General features: G+C 40.8%; 3 protein-coding genes across 5 annotated transcripts in view; 1 reads left to right on the plus strand and 2 right to left on the minus strand.

Annotated features, from left to right (window-relative positions):
• Positions 1–3,913, plus strand: part of LOC120804413 (peptidyl-prolyl cis-trans isomerase FKBP1A-like) — a 5,115-nt gene extending 1,202 nt beyond the window's left edge. Inside the window, exons 3-5 of the mRNA XM_040153859.1 lie at positions 1,466–1,578; positions 2,474–2,648; positions 3,014–3,913. Coding sequence (XP_040009793.1) covers positions 1,466–1,578; positions 2,474–2,605 — 245 coding nt within the window. The 3' untranslated portion in view covers positions 2,606–2,648; positions 3,014–3,913. The remainder of the gene's footprint in view (positions 1–1,465; positions 1,579–2,473; positions 2,649–3,013) is intronic.
• Positions 3,914–6,072: 2,159 nt separating this feature from the next.
• Positions 6,073–8,878, minus strand: LOC120803342 (syntaphilin). Its single transcript, XM_040151710.1, has 4 exons — positions 8,835–8,878; positions 8,603–8,731; positions 7,527–7,676; positions 6,073–7,330 (listed from the first exon to the last, which is right to left on the minus strand). The coding sequence occupies exons 1-4, from the start codon at positions 8,876–8,878 to the stop codon at positions 6,073–6,075; spliced, it is 1,581 nt and encodes a 526-aa protein (XP_040007644.1).
• Positions 8,879–13,525: 4,647 nt separating this feature from the next.
• The window catches only part of rad21l1 (RAD21 cohesin complex component like 1), a 9,965-nt gene continuing 990 nt past the window's right edge, over positions 13,526–22,500 (minus strand). For 2 of the 3 annotated variants that reach the window (XM_040153086.1, XM_040153088.1), the window contains exons 3-14: positions 22,481–22,500; positions 21,169–21,268; positions 20,672–20,775; positions 19,887–19,994; positions 17,859–17,960; positions 17,501–17,626; positions 17,017–17,243; positions 16,824–16,902; positions 16,552–16,694; positions 16,320–16,430; positions 15,992–16,066; positions 13,526–15,618 (exon numbers count right to left, since the gene is read on the minus strand). The exon at positions 22,481–22,500 is cut by the window's right edge and continues 110 nt beyond it. In XM_040153086.1, coding sequence (XP_040009020.1) covers positions 15,430–15,618; positions 15,992–16,066; positions 16,320–16,430; positions 16,552–16,694; positions 16,824–16,902; positions 17,017–17,243; positions 17,501–17,626; positions 17,859–17,960; positions 19,887–19,994; positions 20,672–20,775; positions 21,169–21,268; positions 22,481–22,500 — 1,384 coding nt within the window. In that variant the 3' untranslated portion in view covers positions 13,526–15,429. The remainder of the gene's footprint in view (positions 15,619–15,991; positions 16,067–16,319; positions 16,431–16,551; positions 16,695–16,823; positions 16,903–17,016; positions 17,244–17,500; positions 17,627–17,858; positions 17,961–19,886; positions 19,995–20,671; positions 20,776–21,168; positions 21,269–22,480) is intronic. The other variant, XM_040153087.1, reaches the window with a different exon arrangement.

The following is a 22,500-nucleotide window of genomic DNA, read 5'->3' on the forward strand; positions in this document are numbered from 1 at the left end:
ACATTATGGGCTAATCTGTAATCACATTTCCCAGTTGTAAAACTGTTGACCGAGGATTTGTTTTCTTTGGCAATTGTAGAATGACTAAAACATGATATCTATATTCTTTTAGGCCTACATGTGCAAAACAGTGGAGCAAGAATGATAAAACAACCTGCACCACTTCCAAGGGCGTCATCATTATGCATATTTTAAGAAACAGATGCTGTCCCACACAGCTACATTTGGCCTGTCAGTACCAGATGATTCAGATAAGTACAGCACATCCACTTTAGTGATCACTTTGAGCACAGACAGGACAGAAGCTGGACCTGCCCACTAATTCATCTGCACTGTGTGTGTTGACAGCACATCAGCCTTATAGCTGCAGACAGATGTTGGCCAGTGTTCGCTCCCCGGCAGGGATAGACTACATCTTGTAGCCAGAGATGATATCTCTTCAAGGGACACATACTGAGCGCTTCAGTTCATCCCTCTCGAAGATCGGGTACGAGATAGCCAGAGTCAGCTAACCATCCTGAGTCGAAAACAGTCCTGTAAATTGCAGCCGGTACAAATAGACTGTAACTGTTCATGTCACAGTTTGCAAGACTGTTGAGACTTAATGCAGGTACTCTAGCCAGCTATCCTCTACGTTACTTTTTAACCTAAGGTAGCCTTTTTTATGGTTCTTGTAATAACACGATTTCCACAAAGTAGAGGTTTTAAAGATCATTCAGCCCTAACTGAGCCACTTACAAGTAACCACTGCATACACAGGACATTTAGTACAGATGTACATGTTTACTGAGTAAAGATCAATCTTGGGATTTTAAGAATCGATGTTGGATCTTTCAAATAAAAAGAGCAATTAATCTAAAAATCAAAATTTTTTTTAATCCAGCCCTACTTGTCACAGGTTTCAGATGTTTAGAGTTGTTAGCGGTTCCACCAAACAAACATTCCCCCTCTAAACTTCTCAGATGGTTTAATTTCAATAACTGTTCATGGCACAAAGAGGTTTATCTTCTGAACCCATCGGAGGGGTCCAACTCCTAGGTTGGGATCCACTGGACTAAACTACTGATATACTATATAAAATAGTTAAAACTAGCTCCACCTCAAGCAGCTACAACAGTGCAATGCTGCTTAAACATCAGGATTAACAATCACACCTATAACAATGTTGTGTATATATAATAAATCAATAAATCACAGGGGAGAAGTCTTATCACTTTTAATACTTTAAGGAAATTTTGCTGATGATACTTATGTACTTTTACTTAAGTACACATTTGAATACAGGAATTTTACTCGTAATGGGATATTTTTACAGTTTTATTAGTGCTTTTACTTAAGTAAAGGTTTTGAGTACTCCCTCCACCAATGGACACAGAGAGGTGGGACTCATCAACAACCCCAGCTGTTTGTCGAGTGGTATATCGCAAAATCGCCGACCAGCTTCCCTTTTCTCGGTTCTTACCAGGCACACTGGCAGATGGGAAAGTGTTTGACTCGTCGCGATCCCGGGGGAAGCCGTTCAAATTCAAGATTGGTCACCAAGAGGTTATCCGTGGTTGGGAAGAAGGAGTAGCCCAGGTGAGGAGGAGCTTTTTCCACTGTAAATTTTCACTCGGTAGCTAATTAGTGGGCATTACACTCCCTTGGTGGTTTGTTAGGTACACATCCGAGTAATGCAGTTTGTGATTTATGATATTACGCTATGTTAATGAAGTTTGACTTGACTTGATAGTCTAATACAATAAATCCTACCTTCATGAATGTTATAATGTTCAGTTTTTATTTAAACTTTTGAAAGATTTAGTTTGTGGTGCTGTTCAACTGTATTGCAATATATACAGAAGTGTTTCTGTTATTTAGTCAATCATAAATGAGGTTGACAAAATAATAGTATCACCTGTCAGTATAATGCAATACAAATCAACTACAGCCTGCAAAATGAGCATATAGTTAATTCAGTTTCAACAAAAACTGAACATTATAACCCTCTTGAAGTTAGGATGTATTGCTGTATTAGACTGTATTGGTTTTAGCTAGGTGTACCTAATAAACAAGCCACAGAGTGTATTGTAGCTTCAACTATTGATCGATTTCATTGATTGATGGTTTTTTCTACTTTTTAAGCAAAAATTCCAAACATTTATGGGTTCCATCTTCTCAAATGAGAGGATTTGATGCTTTCCTTTGTCATACACAATAGTAAACTGAATATCTTTTGATTTCGTACTGTTGGTCAGACAAAACAAGACATAACACGTCTCCTTAGGATGTGGATAATTACAACAGGAATATTTCACTATTTTATGACATTTTATAGACAAAATGAATCTACCGATTAATCGATAATGAAATTAACCGTTGGTTGTAGCCCTGGAGTGTATAAACAGTATGTATTATTACAAAGTTTTCAATTCAAATGTGTTAACTGTCAATAGCAAAGGTAGAATAAGTAACCTGTTCATGTCTTTCACAGATGAGTGTAGGTCAACGGGCGAAGCTGATTTGCTCACCAGACTTTGCCTACGGCAGCAAAGGGCACCCAGGGATCATCCCACCAAACGCCACTCTCACCTTTGATGTGGAGCTGCTTAGTCTGGAAGCCTGAAACTTGTGCACTCACTTTGTTAAATTCCACTCAAATTTTCAGGGTGAGAAGTTTTTTTAATTATTTGTATAATCAAGATGATAATGTGCATCATACACAGTGTAGATGGGGTCAATTGTGTCACTTTAAAGTATGTCAAAGTGTAAGTCATGGCTATGCAAGGATAAGTGACAGTGGGCTGTTCTGCATTTATCACACAGCCCACGAAGCCTTTAGTTTCTTCCCGCACCATGCTAACATTTAAGCACTACACATGTAGAGTTAGACATTTAGACTTTGTAATTCACCCAGTGCTATTTAGAGATTAAATGGTGTGAGCATAACAGGCTTTAGTCTCCATATCCTGTAAGCCCATCTTGCCTCTCCCCCTTAATCACAGCACTAAGACCCTTCTTCTTTTCACTGCAGGTCGACTCCTATCTCGGGAACATGGAGGAAAAATGTTAAGATGATTCCTGCTCTTGATTCCTGCATAGGACCTATGTCTATAGCTTCACTAGTTCACTCTCCTGTCCATTTAAATACATATTATATTGTCACTTGGTTTAAAATGTTATCCTTCATACTTTACTTTAAATTCCATACAGTAATAAGTCATAGGCCATCCCATCCCATGTATTTTGTCAAATTCTGCTATGTATTTTTATGGTGACGTTTTTTTTTTTTTTTTTTTGACTTAAAATTTTCAAAATGTGTCTGCCATCAGGACTAGGTTTTAGATAAGTGTCAGAAGTATTCAATCCATCTCATTCCTGTGGCTCTTTGGCCTTTTACACTCAAATTGTATTGATTGCGGGTAATGAATTGTCTTGAATAAAAATAAGAATAAATTGTTGTTTGACACAATGATATTTCTATGAATGACCTTTGTGATACTCGGGATTTGGCGAAAAAAAGTATGGAATACATTGTAACCAGGGATTTATGAATCAAGCACATTATTGCCATGAAGAGCCCACAGGTCTCTGCAGATGTAGATTTTCTTTGTCTATACTGCAGCAACAATTCTTAATTTATAAGAGTAAAATGACTTTATTGCTCTAATGTTCACAACTGGACATCATTTGTCTTGTTGATTGCTTGTGAAAAGCCAAAAGAAGGTTTTGTGGGGAACAACATTTGGTCTCCGGTAAAAGGTTTCCAAACTTGCATGGTAAGTTCCCCCACAGATTTGTAGGCACATCTTGGGGATTTGTGGTTATCTTTATTGGAAGGAGTTGTGTGTAACAAGCTGTGGATGTTGTAAAAGGTCTGTTCCTTACTCTAAACACATTAAAAGAGTACTTTTAACACAAACTGCTATGTTTTCTCTCCCTTGGGTGATTGTATCTCAATGCTAAACCTCAGTATTGCCTTAAAATAGACCTCCCCGATTAATGAGTCAATATTTAATGGTATTATGATACGCTAATAAAAGAACACGTATTGAAGCATCTTTTATTTTCCGAGAAGAGAGGAAACATCCAGGGTATTTTGCAATATACTGTTTGTTTCTTGTGCAATTCTTACAGTTATTCAGTTACTACAGTCAATCACTGCTTCATTGCTTTTGCATGTACAGTACAAGCCGATGGAAAGTCCAGTTTCATGAATTACGAGTGCAGGCTATGCAATAAGAGGTACATGGAGAAGGATAAGTGACATATCGAGCAAGTACAAATTCAGGAGCACTTCTTTTTTTGAATATGAAGGAAATGTAGTTGCTCTGGAGCCAAAGTCTAACGAGCTGAAAATAAGAAAATAATGAGAAGTTCAAACACTACAATGTGTGCTGCTTTCGGCCACTGACAAATTATGATTTTTATTTTCCATTGTTTTGAATTGACACCAACAGCTATTCTTCTGCCTTAAGTTGAATCATTGATCAAACTAGTAAAACCTTATTGGAAAGGTCCCAGAGAGCTAAAACATTGCTATTTTTGCATAATTAGGCTGAAATTGGTAACCATATACATACTGTACATCATAGTATGCAGTTACAAACGAGCCATTTTAGTCGACACACAAAAGGGCCACTTGTAAGACTATGAAACATACTATACATCGTTATAAATCGCAGTTCAGCGCTGTGACAGCAGCCTACACTGACACGAAGAAAAGCTTTTCAAGTGCTAATCTTTACTTGCAGCTGTGCAAAGATCTTTTGTTTCATTTAAAATTTGAAAATATATCACAGTATCAAAAACAGTTATCTCTTCACAAATCCAGTAAACAAACCTGCTGATCTAAGTCCCTCATTCATTCAGCTGTGTGGAATCGCAAACTACTGTACGTTGAATCTTAAAGAAATATTTCTCCTCCTCTCCTATGATGTTTATAGAAATATTTAACTGTAGATACATCACCAGATGGTGCATTTCAGGACTGGAGCAGTGGAAGTTAGTTTCATATTAATGTCCTGCTCACACACCCACCTCTAGGCTGTATTTTTAGATCCAAACTGCAACAAATGCTGACCTGCTGAAAAGAGCAAAAGCACAGTGCGCCTTGGAATTCTTTCAAAACGATTTCGAGTTCGGCATTACCCCCATTACGTAAATTGAACTCGCTCATAACTCAAGCCAAACTGCAGATTTTTGTTATTCTTTACTCTCAAGTCACTGATACAGTTTAACTGAAATTTTAGTGGTGATGTTTAGGTTAAATGTCCCAACATGAGCTAAGAGACAGTCCGTACAGTTTTAAGCTCCGATGGTTTGTTTATTGGCAAAATATTAATGATCTGTCTCTTCTGCACCTGAGTACTAAATTCGATGCACATGCTCCACTTTTCAGAAAGAAAAAATCCCAACCGCTTTAAAACAGATTCAGTATTTTCATGGGTGGCAGTACAACATGAATGCCTTCCACTTTTTACTGCTTATGTTCACTGTGCTCTGTAAATCTATTAAGTGTCTCTGCACAAGTCAGTCAACTAGTAATAGATGCTGTAATTTAATTTTCTGATTTTTTTTAGATGGTTTTTATGCCAAAGAAAATGTTCCTGTTTCCTATTAACAAATTTTAAAACGTGATGATGTAAATAGAGAAGCATTCAACTTCAGATAATGTCTCCTCTACTTTTTTTGATAAAATAAACTGAATATCTTTGCCCAGAAGACGGTTCGTATGAATCCAAGTGGGGGCTTTTCAATTCAAGCGAGAGAACCCAACCAAACCGTGGGTTACATGCAAAATTCAATAAAGAGAAAACCACTTGAACTGCAGGCAGTAGCGGTAAGTTTAACTGAGTAATGAAAGTATTTTTTAATGTACAACTAATCCTTTGTTCTCTAAGGCAAATCATGACCACAAAATCACACGGGCCTTATGTAAAATCTAAGAATGTTATAAGAGGAGATATCCAGCAAACACATGGCGATGGCCCAAATGTAATAAAGCAAAGTCAGCAGCAAAGTCAGCATTGTTGTGGCTGTGCCTGCAGAGGTTGGGAGTTGTATTCTTAATTTCGGAGGGAGCACAAAGTGTCAGATTGTCGTTCCGTTCATGCTGGTAGGCCTGCGTCCCCTGCCTGCGCCCCGGCGGCGAAGCGAGTGGAGGGCCACGGCACAGCAACCTCTCAGCAGGGAGCCAATATGATACACTGGCATGATGTCCCGTGGTGCCCCTCGACACAACCAAGCCATGGTTGGGACCACCGGCATTGCCAAAGCCAAAAGATCTATGAGGAAGTACCGGCTCCAGTGGCACAGCTGAGGGGAATACCCATCTTCATTTGCTCCTTCAGTTTCCTCCGTATTGTCCTCCTCTATCTCCAGTACCGTAGCTTCCTGCCTCACTGGCAGTGGAGCTGTAGGGTGTGGCTGGCAGGTGTGGGGCTCTGCTAGCATCTCCATTACCTCCTCTGATTTGTCCGGTGGTAGCGGCTCAAAGCTGTACGAATGCTCAGGAGGGGACGCAGGGGGTAAAGAGGATGGAAAGAGATGTGGTTCTAAAGGAGTGTTGTCTGCTGTGGCTAAAGAAATGACACTCAGCTCTTCGGCACCGCTGTCCTCACACAGCCAGGTCATGGTCGGGCTGCAGGCCTGGGAGCGGACCTGTGGCTTTTCCTCTGCTGCAGGAGCAGGAGTGGGGATGGGATCAGTGACTGGGACAGCAGGAGCCGCCGCTGTTGATGGGGCCTCCTCCTGAGGTAAGTGCAGAAACAAGTGATGATGGGGGAGGTAGGTGTGTCCAGTGCACCTGCAGCTGCTACTGCTACTTAGAGTGTGGCAGGAGTGTGAGATTGGCAATACAGTTCCCCCACTGCACAGCCTTTCGTAGGTGGAAGAGCGCGGCACAGTAGGGGGGCCTCGGATGTGGCCCTGGGGTGGCAGCTGCTCTGACAGGAGGGCTGCCTCCAGGACTAGGTGGGTTTGTCCTGCTGGACGAGACGCTCCACTTGCCTCGGGAGCGTTTGAGCTGCGCTCTAGCTGCAGAGCCTCGCTGCTCAGTCGGGTGTAGGTGGTGCTGCGGGTCAAAGTGCTGGCCGGGGAACAGCCACAGGAGCGAGACTTCCCCCCCGGCCGAGCTCCCTGCAACCCTGAGTATGGCTTGAGGTCGTGGACTTCTTGTTCACGGACACCAAGGTTGGACTTCACTGACTCTACCACTTCCTGGAGGTGCTGGATCTCCTTGCGGGCCTCTTTAAGGGCTAGCTGGGCCTCCACACGGTGGCATTCTTCTTCTATCCAGTCTTCCTGCATCCTGTACAGTTGGGTCCTCAACTGGTCTATTTCACAGTCCCTAATAAAGTGTAAAGAATAATTGGATAGCAGACTTATTTTGCAGTTGAGTTACTTCTGTTTTACAGAAACAAAATGATAGTTTAGTACACGGGAAGCCTAAAAAGATAAGCATTAAACTTGTAACTTACTTACTGGCTACAAAAAATGTTGGTGTAACAGCCAACAAAACATTTGAGTTGAAGGACAAGGTTTACCTGTGTTGTAGTCTTTCCACATTCTCCCTCAGCCTGGCTCGCAGATGACGTATACACACCTCCTTCTGTTGCAGGGGTGTGAGGTACTGCTCCGGGGTAGGGGGCCTGATCCCATGGTTGTCGCTGCAGGCTGTGTGCTTTGCGTGACGCCTGAATCAACAGACGTATATAGAGATCATTTACAGAAAGTACTTTGCTCAATCCCACGTGAGAACTATAAACTGAGTGAGGTTAAGAAAAAAAAACCCTCAGTGATGGATTTCTGAATGGGAATGCTGGGCACAGGCCCAGGGGACCCCCCTGGGCCAGAGCCTCAGTATGAAGGGACTGTTAATATTTCTTGTTTGAAAGTCACAGTTAAAAGACACAAAACAACCACAAAGAGGCACAAAATGGTTGCAGAGAGACTCCAAAGGACTACAAAAGGGACACAGAATGACCACAATGAGACATAAAACAATCACAAAGAGACACAAAAGGACCATAAAGAGACAAATAAATTGCCCTAAAAATACTACAAACGTGTGACTGCAACCGTTTTGTGTCTCTTTCAGTCTGGGGACCCTATTTACAGTAGGAGGGTGGCGTGTCTTTTACCAGTGTGTGCCCACGGGCCCACATACTAATAATCCATCCAGGATTGAATTGTACAAAGCCTGTGTTAAAGGCAAGAAATGCCCCTTGTGCAGATCAAACTGCTGTTGAACATGGCCCTGGAAGCAATGAACAAAGCTACAGTAAACAAATTAGTTTATAAAACTGCAGAAATTAATGAAATATTCCACTTTATTAACAACTTATTGGATACACCAGTGCAATTTAATGCGTACCAATCCAAAACGGCCTTCAATTGATCCTTAGTGAAGCTCTAACGGTCTGTTTTTGTTGACACTGTGTTAGCAATTTGTTGATTCGACTCTACAGGTGCTTTGGAGGGTTGTAGTTTGTGGTATTGTTTAACAGCACCGCATAATACTGACATGTGTTTCTAATATTGTCCATCCCATCTTACGTAAACAGGAGATGACAAGAGAAGCTGATGCTGTATAAAAAGAATTGTATGATTGGTATCTTACCTGGGTGTGCTAGGATGCGTCCGGGCTGTGGGGCTGCCCTCTACTGCCCTACCCCGACCAGGGTAAGTGTGGGTACTGGATGTATCGCTGGAATATCGCCCGCTGCAGCCACTAGTGCCCACTGAGCGCCTTGAAGAGAGAGATTAAAAATTACATTCATTTTCCAAATATGTGGACTGAAAATGTCACTTAGATATTTAAAGAGAGAAGCGTGACATGGAAGCAACAGTACCTGCGCTGACCTGAGGAGGGCTTTCGACTCGGAGCGAGAGACATTGATGTGCAGGGGACCTCCAGCCTCTCCGCTGCTGTCTCTAGAGAAGGATGCTAGGAGCCCTCACAGCCGAACTGAAACAAGCATTAAAGACATAAATGCATTAGAAGCACAACCAGAAAATCCACTGGTTATAATCTAAATCAAAAATGTTCCAAAACAACTGATGCAAATTGAATCCCAAAAGGCCGTCTTCAGAAATCAACATCACACTATTCAGTAGAGAGGCGCAAAGAAACAAATTGTTCCTCTTCCAAACGGCTGTCTACTGTGTGTGGCCATTACGTGCTTCTTCACTGGAAGTCAGCGACAGTTGCCTGAGGAATAAAAAAAAAAAAAAAAAAAAAGTCTAGGCCAGCAGCAAATAAAGCCTCCCTTCTCCACTGACACAAAGGGGACACAGTGAGTTCACAGTCAGTGCAGCTGCCTCTCTCTGAGCTGTGTCCTCCTGTCTGCAGAGCTGCAGATAAACATGATAACACCTCGCATTTACTGGTGTCAAAGGGCAAAAACAAAGAAAATCAGTCATGGTGGCTGATGTAGTCAGGAGGGGTCACTGGAGTTATTACCTGTTTACATTGAGTTATGAATTCCCCACTACTGTTAATGGAGCAGGGGTGAATTCCTGTACGTGGTGCTATAGGGGGTCCCATGCTACATACAGACGTGGCCAAAAGTGATGGTACCCTTACATCTCATTGAGACTTTGCTCTGTTCTTCCTGAAAAGTGTTGAGCTCTTTTGTCATGAATACCTGTATACTTTTGGTTTGCCACAGAATAAAACAAAGAAGCTGTGAAAAAGGGCTGAATTCTTGCTTATTCTACAAAGATCTTCTTAAATGGCCTGGATAAAATTATTGATACTTAGAAGAGGTGATAAATAAGTGGATTGTAGTGATATTTCAAGCAGACTATTATCTTCAGTTAGTTAGGTGTCTTCAATCTTACAATCAGTCACTCAGCCTGTTTAAATGGAGAAAAGTCCACACTGAACGTGCACAAGAGAAAGAAAGGGAGAGTTGTCTGAGGAGATAAGGAAGGAAATAATTGCCAAACATGGTCAAGGTAAAGGCTACAAGACCGACTCAGAGCAGCTTCATGTTCCTGTGACCACAGCTGCAAATATTATTAACACGTTTAAGGTCCATGGGACCAAAGCCTACCTCCCCGGACAAGGCCCCCAGGAGGAAAATTGACCCCAGATTGAACAGAAGGATAGTTTGAATGGTGCAAAAACCACCAAGGAAAACTTGACAAACCTGATACAAGTTGACATCCAAGATCAGGGTACAACAGTGTCAAGTCGCACCATATGTCCCTTTCTGAATGAAAGTGGGCTCCACGGAAGAAAACCCAGGAAGACACCACTTTTGCAAGAGAAGTGACTGTAGCTAGACTGCACGTTGACACATCTCAATGCTGGAGACCAGGTTCATTTCGGGTTCATTTCTGCTGACTTTCTATGCATTCAAATGTATCTTTGTTTAGCACTCATTAAATGGTTCTTACCACACAGATATGGTATCCTGTAGTTCAGCACGAACTCGGCTATGAGTCTGACTTCTTCTAATTTTGTCAGTTTAACAAAGTATAAAGCTGCCAGGAACCCAAAATACAAGAAAAACTGACACAGGTGCGCATAAAAATGTACTAATCTTTAGTCATAATCACTGAAAATATTACTGTAGAACAGTTTAAAAAAAACCATTGTTTTACTATTTACACACCCATACATACAGAAGTATTGTACACGTATTTACATGTAAAATGATTTTATTACAACTCATGTTTGTGCCTTTTTCATTGAAAGTCTGTGTATGCCTGTATATTGAGACTAGGTCAAAACCTAGTATATAGGCTGGACCGCCCCTTATCTGTTTGCTTCTCTCCTGCTCTCTGTGCTCCCATTTACAGTAATTTAATACAGCCGAATTCCCAATAAAGCTGTTCTCAGTCACTTCCAAACCATTTCCAAGCTGCTGCTCTGCACTGCTGAAATCCTGATTTTATAACCGTGATGTTGTCTGAGAAACTCAGCACACACGTAAATTAAAAACAACGGCTGTGCTGTGATTTCTTGCCATATTTACTTGTGAAATGATCACTCAGAGAGAAAGCTAGCAGCTCATTCATGTCCGTATCAGCTGCCGTGCTGTCAGTTGAATGAGACCAGGGAGAGGTGAGCCCAACCTCGTGCTAGCAGGGAAACACTGGCGACTCTGTTCTATGGAAAGTATCTTAGGTTTGTCCAGAAAGTCAGATTAGATTGGTAACTGGGTGCGTTGCGAATCAAGTTGCTAAAAGGGTGTGAAAAGTCTGTAAATCTGGCAACGAAGGCGCCAAATTGCTAGCACTGCCTGAAAAAGCCCCCTGATGACGCGATAGAAACTGTTTGTACCTTTTCATTTTGAGAGAGCGACGACCAATGGTGTAACGCCAGCACTTAGTCAGTCAGTCGCAGACATTCGCGTTTATTGGGCTGGCCCGGCAAACTGTTGCATTCCAGGCAAAAAATTTCTTACAAAAAAAAAAAAAAAGTTTTAAGTGTTACCATGTGGGCCCCATGGGAGCACTTTAAATTGGCCCCAGCTTATCTCTACATGATATATATATAAATAAAGTTATGTTACTGTAAATAAAGCATGCTCAGTTTATTCACTAATGACTCCATACTGATGCATTGAGCAGTCTGATATATATCTATATATATATAGATATCTATATTTATAGATAGATATCTATATCTATATATCTATATAGATATATATATATATAAATTTTTTTTTTTTTAAAAGGAGCCAAAAACATGTATAAATATATATATATTCCCCAATGACACCCATCCCTACTCCTTTATTCATTTATATTTTGTTTGCCTAAAACCTGTCAAATTTAAATACTGGAATTGGGCTGTAAAATATCCACCTTGTGTTAGGTTTTAATTATAGAATGTAAACTAGATTATTAAAACCCCCAGATTCACAGCAGAGAAAAAATGGCCTCAGTACCTCAAGGCTATGATGCTGCCCTAAAAGTAAAAGTAATGAGCATATTTAAGTTATTTTCATCTCCACATCAGGTAGTTCTGTCACCACCCTAGTTACGGAGAAGCTCAGTCCTATCGAACGACAAAAAAAACAAACAAAAAACAAAAACAAAAAATCCAAGATGAGGACAAAATGTTCTCCGCTATTTATCAAAATTCCCAGCAGCTCTTTAAACCTTGGGGAACCTGCTGATTTAGGCCTAAAAATATACCTGCTGCTGGTTAAATCTCTGTACTGGCTGCAGATACAGACAGGCCTCTACTCCACTGATGATGAAAAGCAGACTAAAGGAAGCGGTGGCATCACATTTGGTCCTATATTTAAAAATCCTGACACGATGAGACAGGGAATCTCAGCTCGCCCCGTCTTCTGTCTGCGCAACAGGTGGCAGGTGTGTTACTGGTGAGAAAGCGGGCGATCGTCTTACGTAAAGGGTGAGCCTGACCGTGGGTGCGAGCGTCGTCGCAGCGGGGTGGATGAAACTGTACTTAAAGCGGCACTTGGACATGGAAATGAGGCAGTCGGCTGGTGGTGTTCTCCAGGATAAACGTCAGAAAGTGCGGGGACGATGCGCTTCGTTCATGAGTTATCATTATGGCATTAAATCGCAGCCCCCCCCCCTTCCCACATCTGTCTCCTACAATACAGCAGTGTTAGGTAAGCAGAAGGGTCCAGTGTGTCATCACGACGACGATGATGATGATAATGACGACGATGATGATGATGATGACAGCAGCCCAAAAAAGTCTCATCATTGGTTTGCAAGCCGGCCGACTACAGAGGGGGGTCGTCGCCCCCCCCAAAACAGGACAGCTAACACATCGGCAGGTACTTTTCCACAACAGAAAACACAGCCCGGTCGCGTCTGATACAAAAAGCCGACTAACAAATTCAATCACAACTGTGCCTTACAGACAGGGATATTACCGGGTCTAAGAATCATCAAACAAATGAAAAGATTGAAAGAAAAACCCCAAATGTTTCTGGAAGCCGTAGACACACAAAACGCCGACACAGCTCTACATTGACAGTGCAATATGAAACGCTACCATTTCTGTAGGCGGGAGTTGCGCGTCGGAGAGAAGCCTCGGTTCCCGCCGGACTCGGTGGTCGCTGAACAGTCCCCGGTGGTGGCCGCAGGAAGGAGAGAGGCTGCCGATGCCGACGCGAGTCCATCCTGCAGCCATGAAGCCCCGAGATGAAATGAGGCAACTGCGTCTGCCGCATCGGTGCCTCTTAAAGAGACAGCGGGGGGATAACGATGCTTCATTTGGCAGGAACTAACTGCGCATCAGTGTTTACTGACGGCATTTTTTTTATGGCTGGGGTAATAGTGTCCGACGGGTGAACTGTTTAGAGAGCCCACCCCAACACACACACACACACACACACTCCCCAGTCCAGCCCTGACAGCGGGCAGGGTGATGGGGGTCCAGCCGGAGAGGTACACCGTGTACAACACTTCACGTGATGGATGAATGTGCGGAGACTTATAGCACAGGTCACAGTTAGAGCAAAGTTCGTTCCTTTTATAATAGAAATACTTTAAAAAAAACATATACATTTATTTTAACACAACCCACAAGGGCATAGACCCTAACAATATATTTGCAATTTCAGAATGACTTAAACTCTGAATTCTCTACACTTTTTACATAATGAACTCCGAGAACAAGTGGGAAATGGGAAGTGTCACTCAATTCCAGTTTTATACAGTCATCCCTACGCCCTGTGAGCATATGGTATGTATTAGTGGTCCCCTCACTATCATGTATCGACCCGTGATTTACATGTCCCCTAATGTGAGATGTCAGGCCTGCAATGAGAAAAGTATAAAGTGAATGACACACAAATTCTGATAATCTGTAGCCTAATAAATAACTGTAAACTTCACGAGTCTATTATCACTGTATAATTTAACATTAATCACCCCATTTGTTGCTATGGAGGGGGGTTACTCAATTTTCTAGATTAAAGCTGCTAGAAAAAAATGACTAAAAATACTGGCCATTTGAATGACCGGTATATGAATTGAACTACATGTCCCCACATCTCAGTAAAATAAAAATTCTGTTTGTAAAACATTAAAATGTATTCAAATATAGTACATATTCAGTCATATTTGTGTTTCATATAGATACCAAATATTTATTTTACTCGCAGAAACAGAGAACGATGTTAAATAGATGCTTTTTAAAAAGATGTGTTAAAGAATGAAGAACAAATGGCCTTTAGCTGACAATTTCAAAAAATACCTGCACTTTAAAGCAATTATTTTCAACATTAACTTAAATTTAACTGTCAAATTCAGCTTTTTTTTTCTCTCTCAGATAAAACACAACAGGGATTCAAGTGACAAGTGGTGCATTACAGGTCTTACATACAGGAGGCGGTCCTTGAGATTCTGTGATTGAAGTAACAAGTTTTACTTAGTGAGGAACAATAGTTTGGAATAAATAGAAAAAGAACAGATGTAGAAAACTTCTGAACCTGCAGGAAAGCGCAGCCCTAAAAGACCTCAAGAATAGCAGCATAACATGAGATGTTGCCGATATGAAATAGCTATAAAAAAATAAATAAATTCAAAGGATCTTTGAGATTACCACTTAAAATGTTTTGAGTTGTGGAACCCATAGCTGCTGTCAGGTACTGTACGATGTAGAGACCTAATACAAACAGTTTGAAAAAAAGAGTTTTAGATTTTTAGTTTCAGAGTTCTTTCATTGATAACCTCCCCATTTCTCTCAAACCAAAAAGTGCCAAGAACAAGCACAAAGAATATGTACAACTTTAAAACACACAAACATACACAGGGATTTTGCTGGTTCACCAAGTTAAATTTGAGACTTTTTAATTCTACATAGAATGATGTTAATACCTATTTCACCATCATACCGGCTACAGTATGAAAGTAGGATGGAAAACCAGCAGGGACGAGGTGGACTATAGTTATTTATTATTATAATACCTTTTTTCAAGATATACTTAATTAAATGAATGCAACCTGGACCCGGATAAGCAGCAGAATGGATGGATGGAGGAACTAATTAAAATATATTTAATTCTTTTTAGAGCTGCAACAATAAGTTGATTAAGCGAAAGAAAATTGGCAACTGGTTTGATATTCGATTAATCGTTTAAGCCATTTTCAAGCAAAAACTAAAAGCATTTTCTGGATTTTAGCTACAAAATGTAAATATTAGATGCTTTTTCGGGTCATATATGATAGTAAATGAAATATCTTTGAGTTTTGGACTGATGGGGAAACAAAACAGCTAATGAGAGAAATAGTTGTGACTTTTGTAAGTGAAATGTAAGACTTTTTAATATCTTTTAGGGTCTTTTTTTTGAGGAAACTGAATTGAATGGTTTTTAAGACTTTAAGACCTGCAGATACCTGCTTACCCTTTGCTACTGTTGTGAGTCAGATCCAGTAGAACCAGGACCAACTCAACTCATTTATGAACCCAAGCTGTAATTTTCTGGAAAGCCGATTTCTGTTTTGCTAATTGTAGAACTTGGGTCCAGGTGTGGCAAAGATGTCCTCATAGGGGGCGCTCTGGTGCAGGTGGAGGGCTTGCTGTTTTTTCAGGACAAGCAGACAGAAGAAAGTGGTTGCAGTCTGGGAGCGAGTGCTCCCTTCACAGAGTGCCTCCAGGCTGAACGTGGTGTTACTGTTGCTCTGGCTCTGACACACACACACACACACACACACACACACACACACACACACACACACACACACACACACACACACACACACACACACACACACACACACGTATACAAAAAGACACACACACAACAAAATTTAATTTCCCAACATTATCCCTAATCCTGCCCCAGCCTTCTCCTCTTTAAATCCCTGTCAACTGTGGCTTTGGATTTTTATTTGTTATTCTATGTTAAATAGAGCAAGGGCACTACCTAACATGGAAACATTTCTGTGAGGTGGACACGCAGGCTTATCAAACAGATTGCGCTGAATTAACACAATTTACATCTTAAATGGGTTAGTTGGTGTTATTGTGATACTAATATCTGTACATTTATTTTTAGGTTCTTACTTTTAGAGTGTTCAGAATATTCTGTGCTCGCCTGGTTATCCTCCTCTCCTCAAACTCCTGGCTGTTCAGCGTAGACTGTAGGTTAGAAAAGGACCATAACTCACTCAGGGGTGCTGGGCACATCTCCAAGGCAGCATGTTAAATTATCATCCACCATCTGTCAGATGCTGACAGATTGTTGCTTGTCTACTGTACCAGCCGTTTTCAAAGATAACCATCCATTATTAGTTCACTTTCATTCCAAAGAAAAGGCCAGTGAAACTTGGAGGCTGACAGAGTATAAGTACCTGTCCTGTTTCCAATTGTAACTGTGTGTGTTCTAAAGCACCTGGGTGTGGAGGGAAGTTGACTGAGTCTCCTGCTCCGTGCGAGAAGCGTGGACAAACATGGAGTCTTCCGATGGAAGTTCTGCATGAGTGAAGTCCCACCTGTCTTCATCCTAACAAACACACAGCACAGATTATAAACTAAAAGTGAAAACAGACAAAAGAACACCGTGAATAACAATTAAACCTTTTAACGCTACATACCTTTTATACATTAGAAATGCAGATACTTACTTGTGCGAGCTCTGAGTAATTTTCACTCTGGTTTTTGTTCATTTGATCAAGAACTGTCAGCTCAGTGTTGTGTGTTTTTTCAGTATCGATTGATGAATCGACGACACTGATGTCTGTGGTCAGGGCACTTATGTCCTCCTGAACTATACAAGACATAATAATGCAGATTATATGAAACAAAAGGCAGACGAGGGGAGACAGAACAGAGGACAACACCAGTGACACGTTAAAAATAGTGGGATTATAAATCATAGATATGATAGTTCTCTCACTGCTTGAATCCTGGCGCATCTCCTCAACCTCCCCGCAAACTCTAGAATATTTCACCTGGAAAATACTCTTGGCAAAGAGCTTAGAAGGCAAAATGAGATTTAACAGTAATAGCAGTAACTTCAATGTAATGGTCACTACAGAGAGATTAATTGTTTTATGATATAAACCAACACTGCAGAGAGATCTTTTTACCTCCTTTATCTGTTGACTTACTACAGTGGAACATGGCTGTGCAAAAAGTTTGTCTGCACCGCCGCTCTCCTTCCACTGCATGAGCTGCAAGGTCGGTGGGGCCATGTCCAAAGGGGCAACCAGATCTGAATAGTCAGAAAGCTGCTCTCTGATAGATTCGTTGGTCAGCTCTTTAGTCTGGTCTACAACCAACTTGCGTTTCCTCTTTCCCTTCTTCTCCGAGTTTGCTGAAGAGAAACAACAGTAGGTCATGAGAGTGCTTGTTTTGCTTTAAGTAGAAACAAGCCTGTGTGGCAGAGAATGGACACTGAAGCGACTGTTTTAAGTTTTTTCGTTTCACACTCCTTGATTTATGGGCATTGTGGATGTGTGTAGATCAAGAGGGTCGATGCAAGCATTTCTGATAAGGCTTGAATAACCTAACTGTTTTCATAACATACAAATACGTTTCAAGGACCACAGTTTGAGAGGTGTTTGTGCCTACGAGTGATGGCCACAGGTTCAAGGGCAAAGGCCTCCTCGTCATTAGCAAGCAACGTGGTCTCATTCAGTCTAGGGGTCTCTACCTCCACCGGATCTCTTCTGTCAGCATCTGGAAAACATATGGTGTCTATTCTGAGTTTAAAAATACCGTTGAATGCAAATGTACTCACTTGATGACCAACACATCACAACACTATCCACTGGTGCTGCTGTACCATCAAACAAAACCATCATCCATACAAATAACCCAAGTTGAAAATACAAAATACGGGCACTGAACTAAATGGAGGTGCTTTATATTTATGTTAGTGGAAGGTGAACACAGGATGTATTATGATGTATACGTAATGTATTATCACCTCGTTGATAACCGAGCGTAGACTTCTCTGGATTTTCATTTTGAGACGCTTCTGGGATGAAGTCAGTGGACTCAGCATGATCACTGGAGTTTGTCAGAAAGTCTACAGGATCATTTGTAAATAAAAAGAATTGGTCACTCAAGCAGAAAGAGAATCACCACAAATAATGACCGAACTTTTTTTTGATGGGCAAAGATTGAGATTGTTTCAGTACTTGAATGTTATCTGTAGCAGAAGTGGGATTTTCTTGCTACTAAGCTACATCACTGATGAATGAGTGCAGAAATTTTTTTCTCTCTGTTGGGTTATTATTCATTGGTTCTCAAAAACTCACAAACAGTGAAGCTATTTAATTCTTTGTGTCCCAGTTCAGAGGCTGGATCCTTGAAAGGATACAGCCCATGAATACTGGTCCATCAGAGAACCTGAAGGCCAGGGTGAATTTGTGCTTCTTCCCCAAATGAGACAGGCTGTTATTTCCACAGAGACCAAACCTAATGGGCCACTTGGGCAATCTGTCAACTTATGAGGTCAAATATTTCAGAGTTTATGACAAGGTAATTGCTCTTTAACTGCCGACAAAGTGCAAACATCACTGTGACACTGGGCCAAGTCCAGGATAACTTCATATGAGTTTACAGTTTGGATTGTGAAATTTCACTGAAACACATAATAAATGTCTGGCAAATAGTATCTAGCCAATGGTAGGTATATCCATATAACTTTAATTTTCCTTTAATATCCCATGATCCACAATATATCCAGCATCCTAACAAGAACAAACTATGGAAAATTCTTTTTCAGCCTGTTATGACGTAATTCCGCTGATTTTGGAAGATCCAGCCCCTGAATTGAGATGTAGCAATGCGGTGTGTTGGGTTTACTCAAGTCATTTCCCTCAAGGTTTCAGATGGGTCACCTTTCAACTTACTTGTATGCATACAAACATTACTGCAACATCTTTTGGCAAATAACCCTACATTGTGAAACCAGCCTGTTTTCTCTTGTTCAAACTTAGGGCGCTCTTTCTCAAAACAATATCTTTATTGCACTGTTTAAAGCCAATATAATTGATATGTTTTTGACAATAACAATGTATGAAAATTTTTTTCCGTCGTAAAATTTTTTTTTTGGGGGGGGGGGGTCCTTATCTGACCTGAGGGTCTAAGAAACGTAAAGATTGCAAACACCTTGAGGCAAATTTGTGATTTGTGATATTGGGCTATAAAAATAAAATCTGACTTGACTTGACAACGCAAAAACAATGTGACAATGTGAAAGGGGTCGGTTTTAGTGATGACCCTACACAGAATTATCACCCCAATTTGCAGCTCAGATCGGCTTTACAAAGCTTGATAGTGAGTTTCAGTTCATTGTTTTGCTGTCTGGCCCCAGCTTTACTGCTCTCATAGCATCAACCGCTCTCATGGCATCATTTGCTATGGCTACAGCAGGTAGCTGTTTTCAGCTTTTTTCCCAGCAAAAAAGCGCCAAAAACCCACTGTACACTGCCTGCTCAGCACCGAACAGCAGACAGACACAGTTAGAGACTAGCTGGTGAACACAGTGGAGCATTTAGCAGCTAAAGAGACAGATAATTCCCTCAGGAACTGGTAGAGACCAAAAACAGAGCTAAAGGAGGGGGAATATTGAATGCCAGGTGGACACAAACATGACTGCAAATGAATGATAATGTTGCTTTGTAACTGACTGTTGTGTAAAATGGCCTCTGTTTACTAACAAGTTTACCATATAAAAACTTAAAATGTGTTGATCTGTCAATGTTGTGTTCACAACTTGTTTCCGCTGGCCCAGGTGGCGAAAAAAATTCAGTTAAGATTATTGTTGTAAGATACTATATAACAACCTGTTAACTGGTAACCGGTACTTGCCTGGTTTGGCAAAAGGTTGCTCAAGCCCACTATCAACCACAGTAAAGTAAGACAAAAACACAGATTGTTATTTCTTGGTTCAAGATGGTCTTCAAGATGAAAATATGGCAAAAACTGATCAATTTACAATAACTACCAAGTAAGTCGAATCCCTTATCCTCATCTCCAAAAGTGTCTCCATGTTGAGCCAGGCTATGGAAGCTCATATCCAGCAGCACACTCTGGTGGCCCTGGGACTCACCTCCTATCCATCAGGACAAACAACACGAGGGGGGAAAAAAATGCAAAGACAGGATCAAATGTCAGCTCTGTGCAGAAAACCAGCTTTAAAGGAGAAGGGTGATGATGTCGTAGATTTTTGTTACTGTCACCAGATCCCATGAAAAGACTAAAACCAACAATTTGTTATATGCTTTCATTTCTAAACTGCTTTACAAAACGACACATTTCAAAACAAAAAAAAAGCTGGGGACTGTAGTTCTTAGTTAGTGTTAGTCAATCTGGGGTATATAGCGTATTTCTTGGTAATTATTTTTAGCTGTGGATTTGGTGCGCTAGCTGCAGCAGTATCTAAGTTCATCAGAATAAAGAAACATGTCAGCTGGTGCGACAGCGGGGCTCATTAATGTGTTAATAGTTTTTGGACAACAATGGAGCTCTATGGTACAGAAGAATAAGATATATCAGACTTTAGCTACACAGAAAATACTTATAAGCAGGATCAGTTCATCGCTGGTTTTGGTCTTTTTAAAAAAAGATTTGTTGACAATATGAAGAATACAGCGAGATTTATCCTTTAAGTTGAATTATAGTAAAAATAAAAAAATTTAATGCAGAAATAAATGCTGAATATAAAAAAGGTAACAAGGCAAATAGCAATAACACATCAAATCAGGAAGCACCATGAGAACTAGTTCTTACCGATGTCTGCCAAGTTCAGAAAGCCATTTCCAAAATCCTCTTTCAGAGTGATTTCCTCTGATCGACTCTGGTTCAATGAAAAGTGGTCCACGACATCTATGTTACTGGTGTCCCAGTATAAAGGGAACATGGTGTGGACACAGACAGAATACTTATTTATTAATTTCGGCTTAAAGAAACAAACAATCAGTGACCCTAATGCAAATGAAGGGGTTAGTCCTGCTTCCAGAATTCAAAACACTAAATTACATCATTAACATCAGTAATATTTATATTTGCAACCAAAGCAGAAAACAGGCCTATGTTTTCAATTATTAGCATTTAAGAACTATAAAATTGCTGATTTATGTGACAGAAATGTTTAAAATGTTTTCAACTGGGAATCTGTGAATAAACCTGATTGTCCTTTTTAAACCGCAACGTGACATGTCTCAAGGAAAACTGCAGTACATAAACGAAAGGGCTAGGATATATTGGAGAACATGAGGCAACTGTACCTTAGGGGTGGCAGCTGGGCATCAAAAGCAGTAAAATCTTCGATCAAGGTTATTGCTTTTAATGTCGCCTCGAGCCCCTCCACAGGCATATCTGTCTGACCTGGTGTGTTGAGAGAAAAACAAGGCAAATAATACAAACATGCACTGCATTTAGAACTAGAAGAGGTAAGACAGGCGGTGGTAAGAACAGCAGAGTTAAGAAATATCCCTAGATTATACACAGTATGCTGTTGATTCCACAGGTACTAAAAGTTCATGTGAAGGAGACATCTGAATTTATAGATGAGGTCTTCAGGATCTTACACATGGGTACTTGTCAGTTGAGCTAATGTAGTATATGAATTCAGAGATGTTAACCTCATTGTTGGGTGTGTGTTAAAAGGATTTTTTTTTTTAGCCGCAGAAATGTACGAATGCATTCTGTCTCTGTCCTGTGGGACTGTTTAGTCTGTGTGATATTGTAGATGACAGAAACCATAAAAGCATTTAACATTCTTCAAGGATGCATTGAGCCCCTTCCTTCCCAAAATAAGTTGGTCAAGTAATTGTGTCTATGTCACCCTCTGGTGGTTGGCCTTATTAGATAAAGTATTTGCCAGTATTAACACTCAGTTGGCAGCATATCCAGTAAACCTAGCTAAAACTAAAGCAGTCCTACAATAAATACAACCTTCTAATGGTTATAATTTTGAGTTTTTGTTGGAACTTTTTTAGAGAGGTGTTGTATTGGAGGATTTTTGGAGGATGTACTTTGCAGTGCTGTTGAACTGTATTGCATTATACAGAGATGTTTCTGTTATTTAGCCTACCCTCATTAATAGAACTTGGGTTGACAAAATAATAGGAACACCTGTCAGTGTACCTAATAAGCTGGCGACTGTGTATATCGATTTGAGTACAATGTACTGATTTTGACAGTGACCCCATTTCTGCACAATCATCCTATCTTTGCAATCCGATTGTGAAAGAACCAAAACTCCTGCGGTGTTAAACCGCAGTCAGCCTTTTCGGAGTACAGGTTTTGGCCTCATTTTTTTTCCACGAAGAGCTATCACGTAAACTACAGAAAAACAGACAATCCGGTTAAAAGGACAAATCGAGTAGTTTGTATTTTAAAATCTATCTTGTTCCCCTTCAATGAATGCATCCACTTGGCCACAGCTGTCACTTCTCTTGTCTATGCTCAGCCATAATTGTCATTTCGGCCGGTCCCGGGTAACCGCAGCCCTGTCGAAACCTGCGCCGCCCGCGTTGGTCACTGCCACCCGAATAACCGTTGGACACACTGACGGAAACAAACAGGATGTGTCACCTGGCCTGAATGCCATTTTA

This window comes from Xiphias gladius, chromosome 18, assembly GCF_016859285.1.
Source record: "Xiphias gladius isolate SHS-SW01 ecotype Sanya breed wild chromosome 18, ASM1685928v1, whole genome shotgun sequence".
Classification (NCBI taxonomy): domain Eukaryota; kingdom Metazoa; phylum Chordata; class Actinopteri; order Istiophoriformes; family Xiphiidae; genus Xiphias; species Xiphias gladius.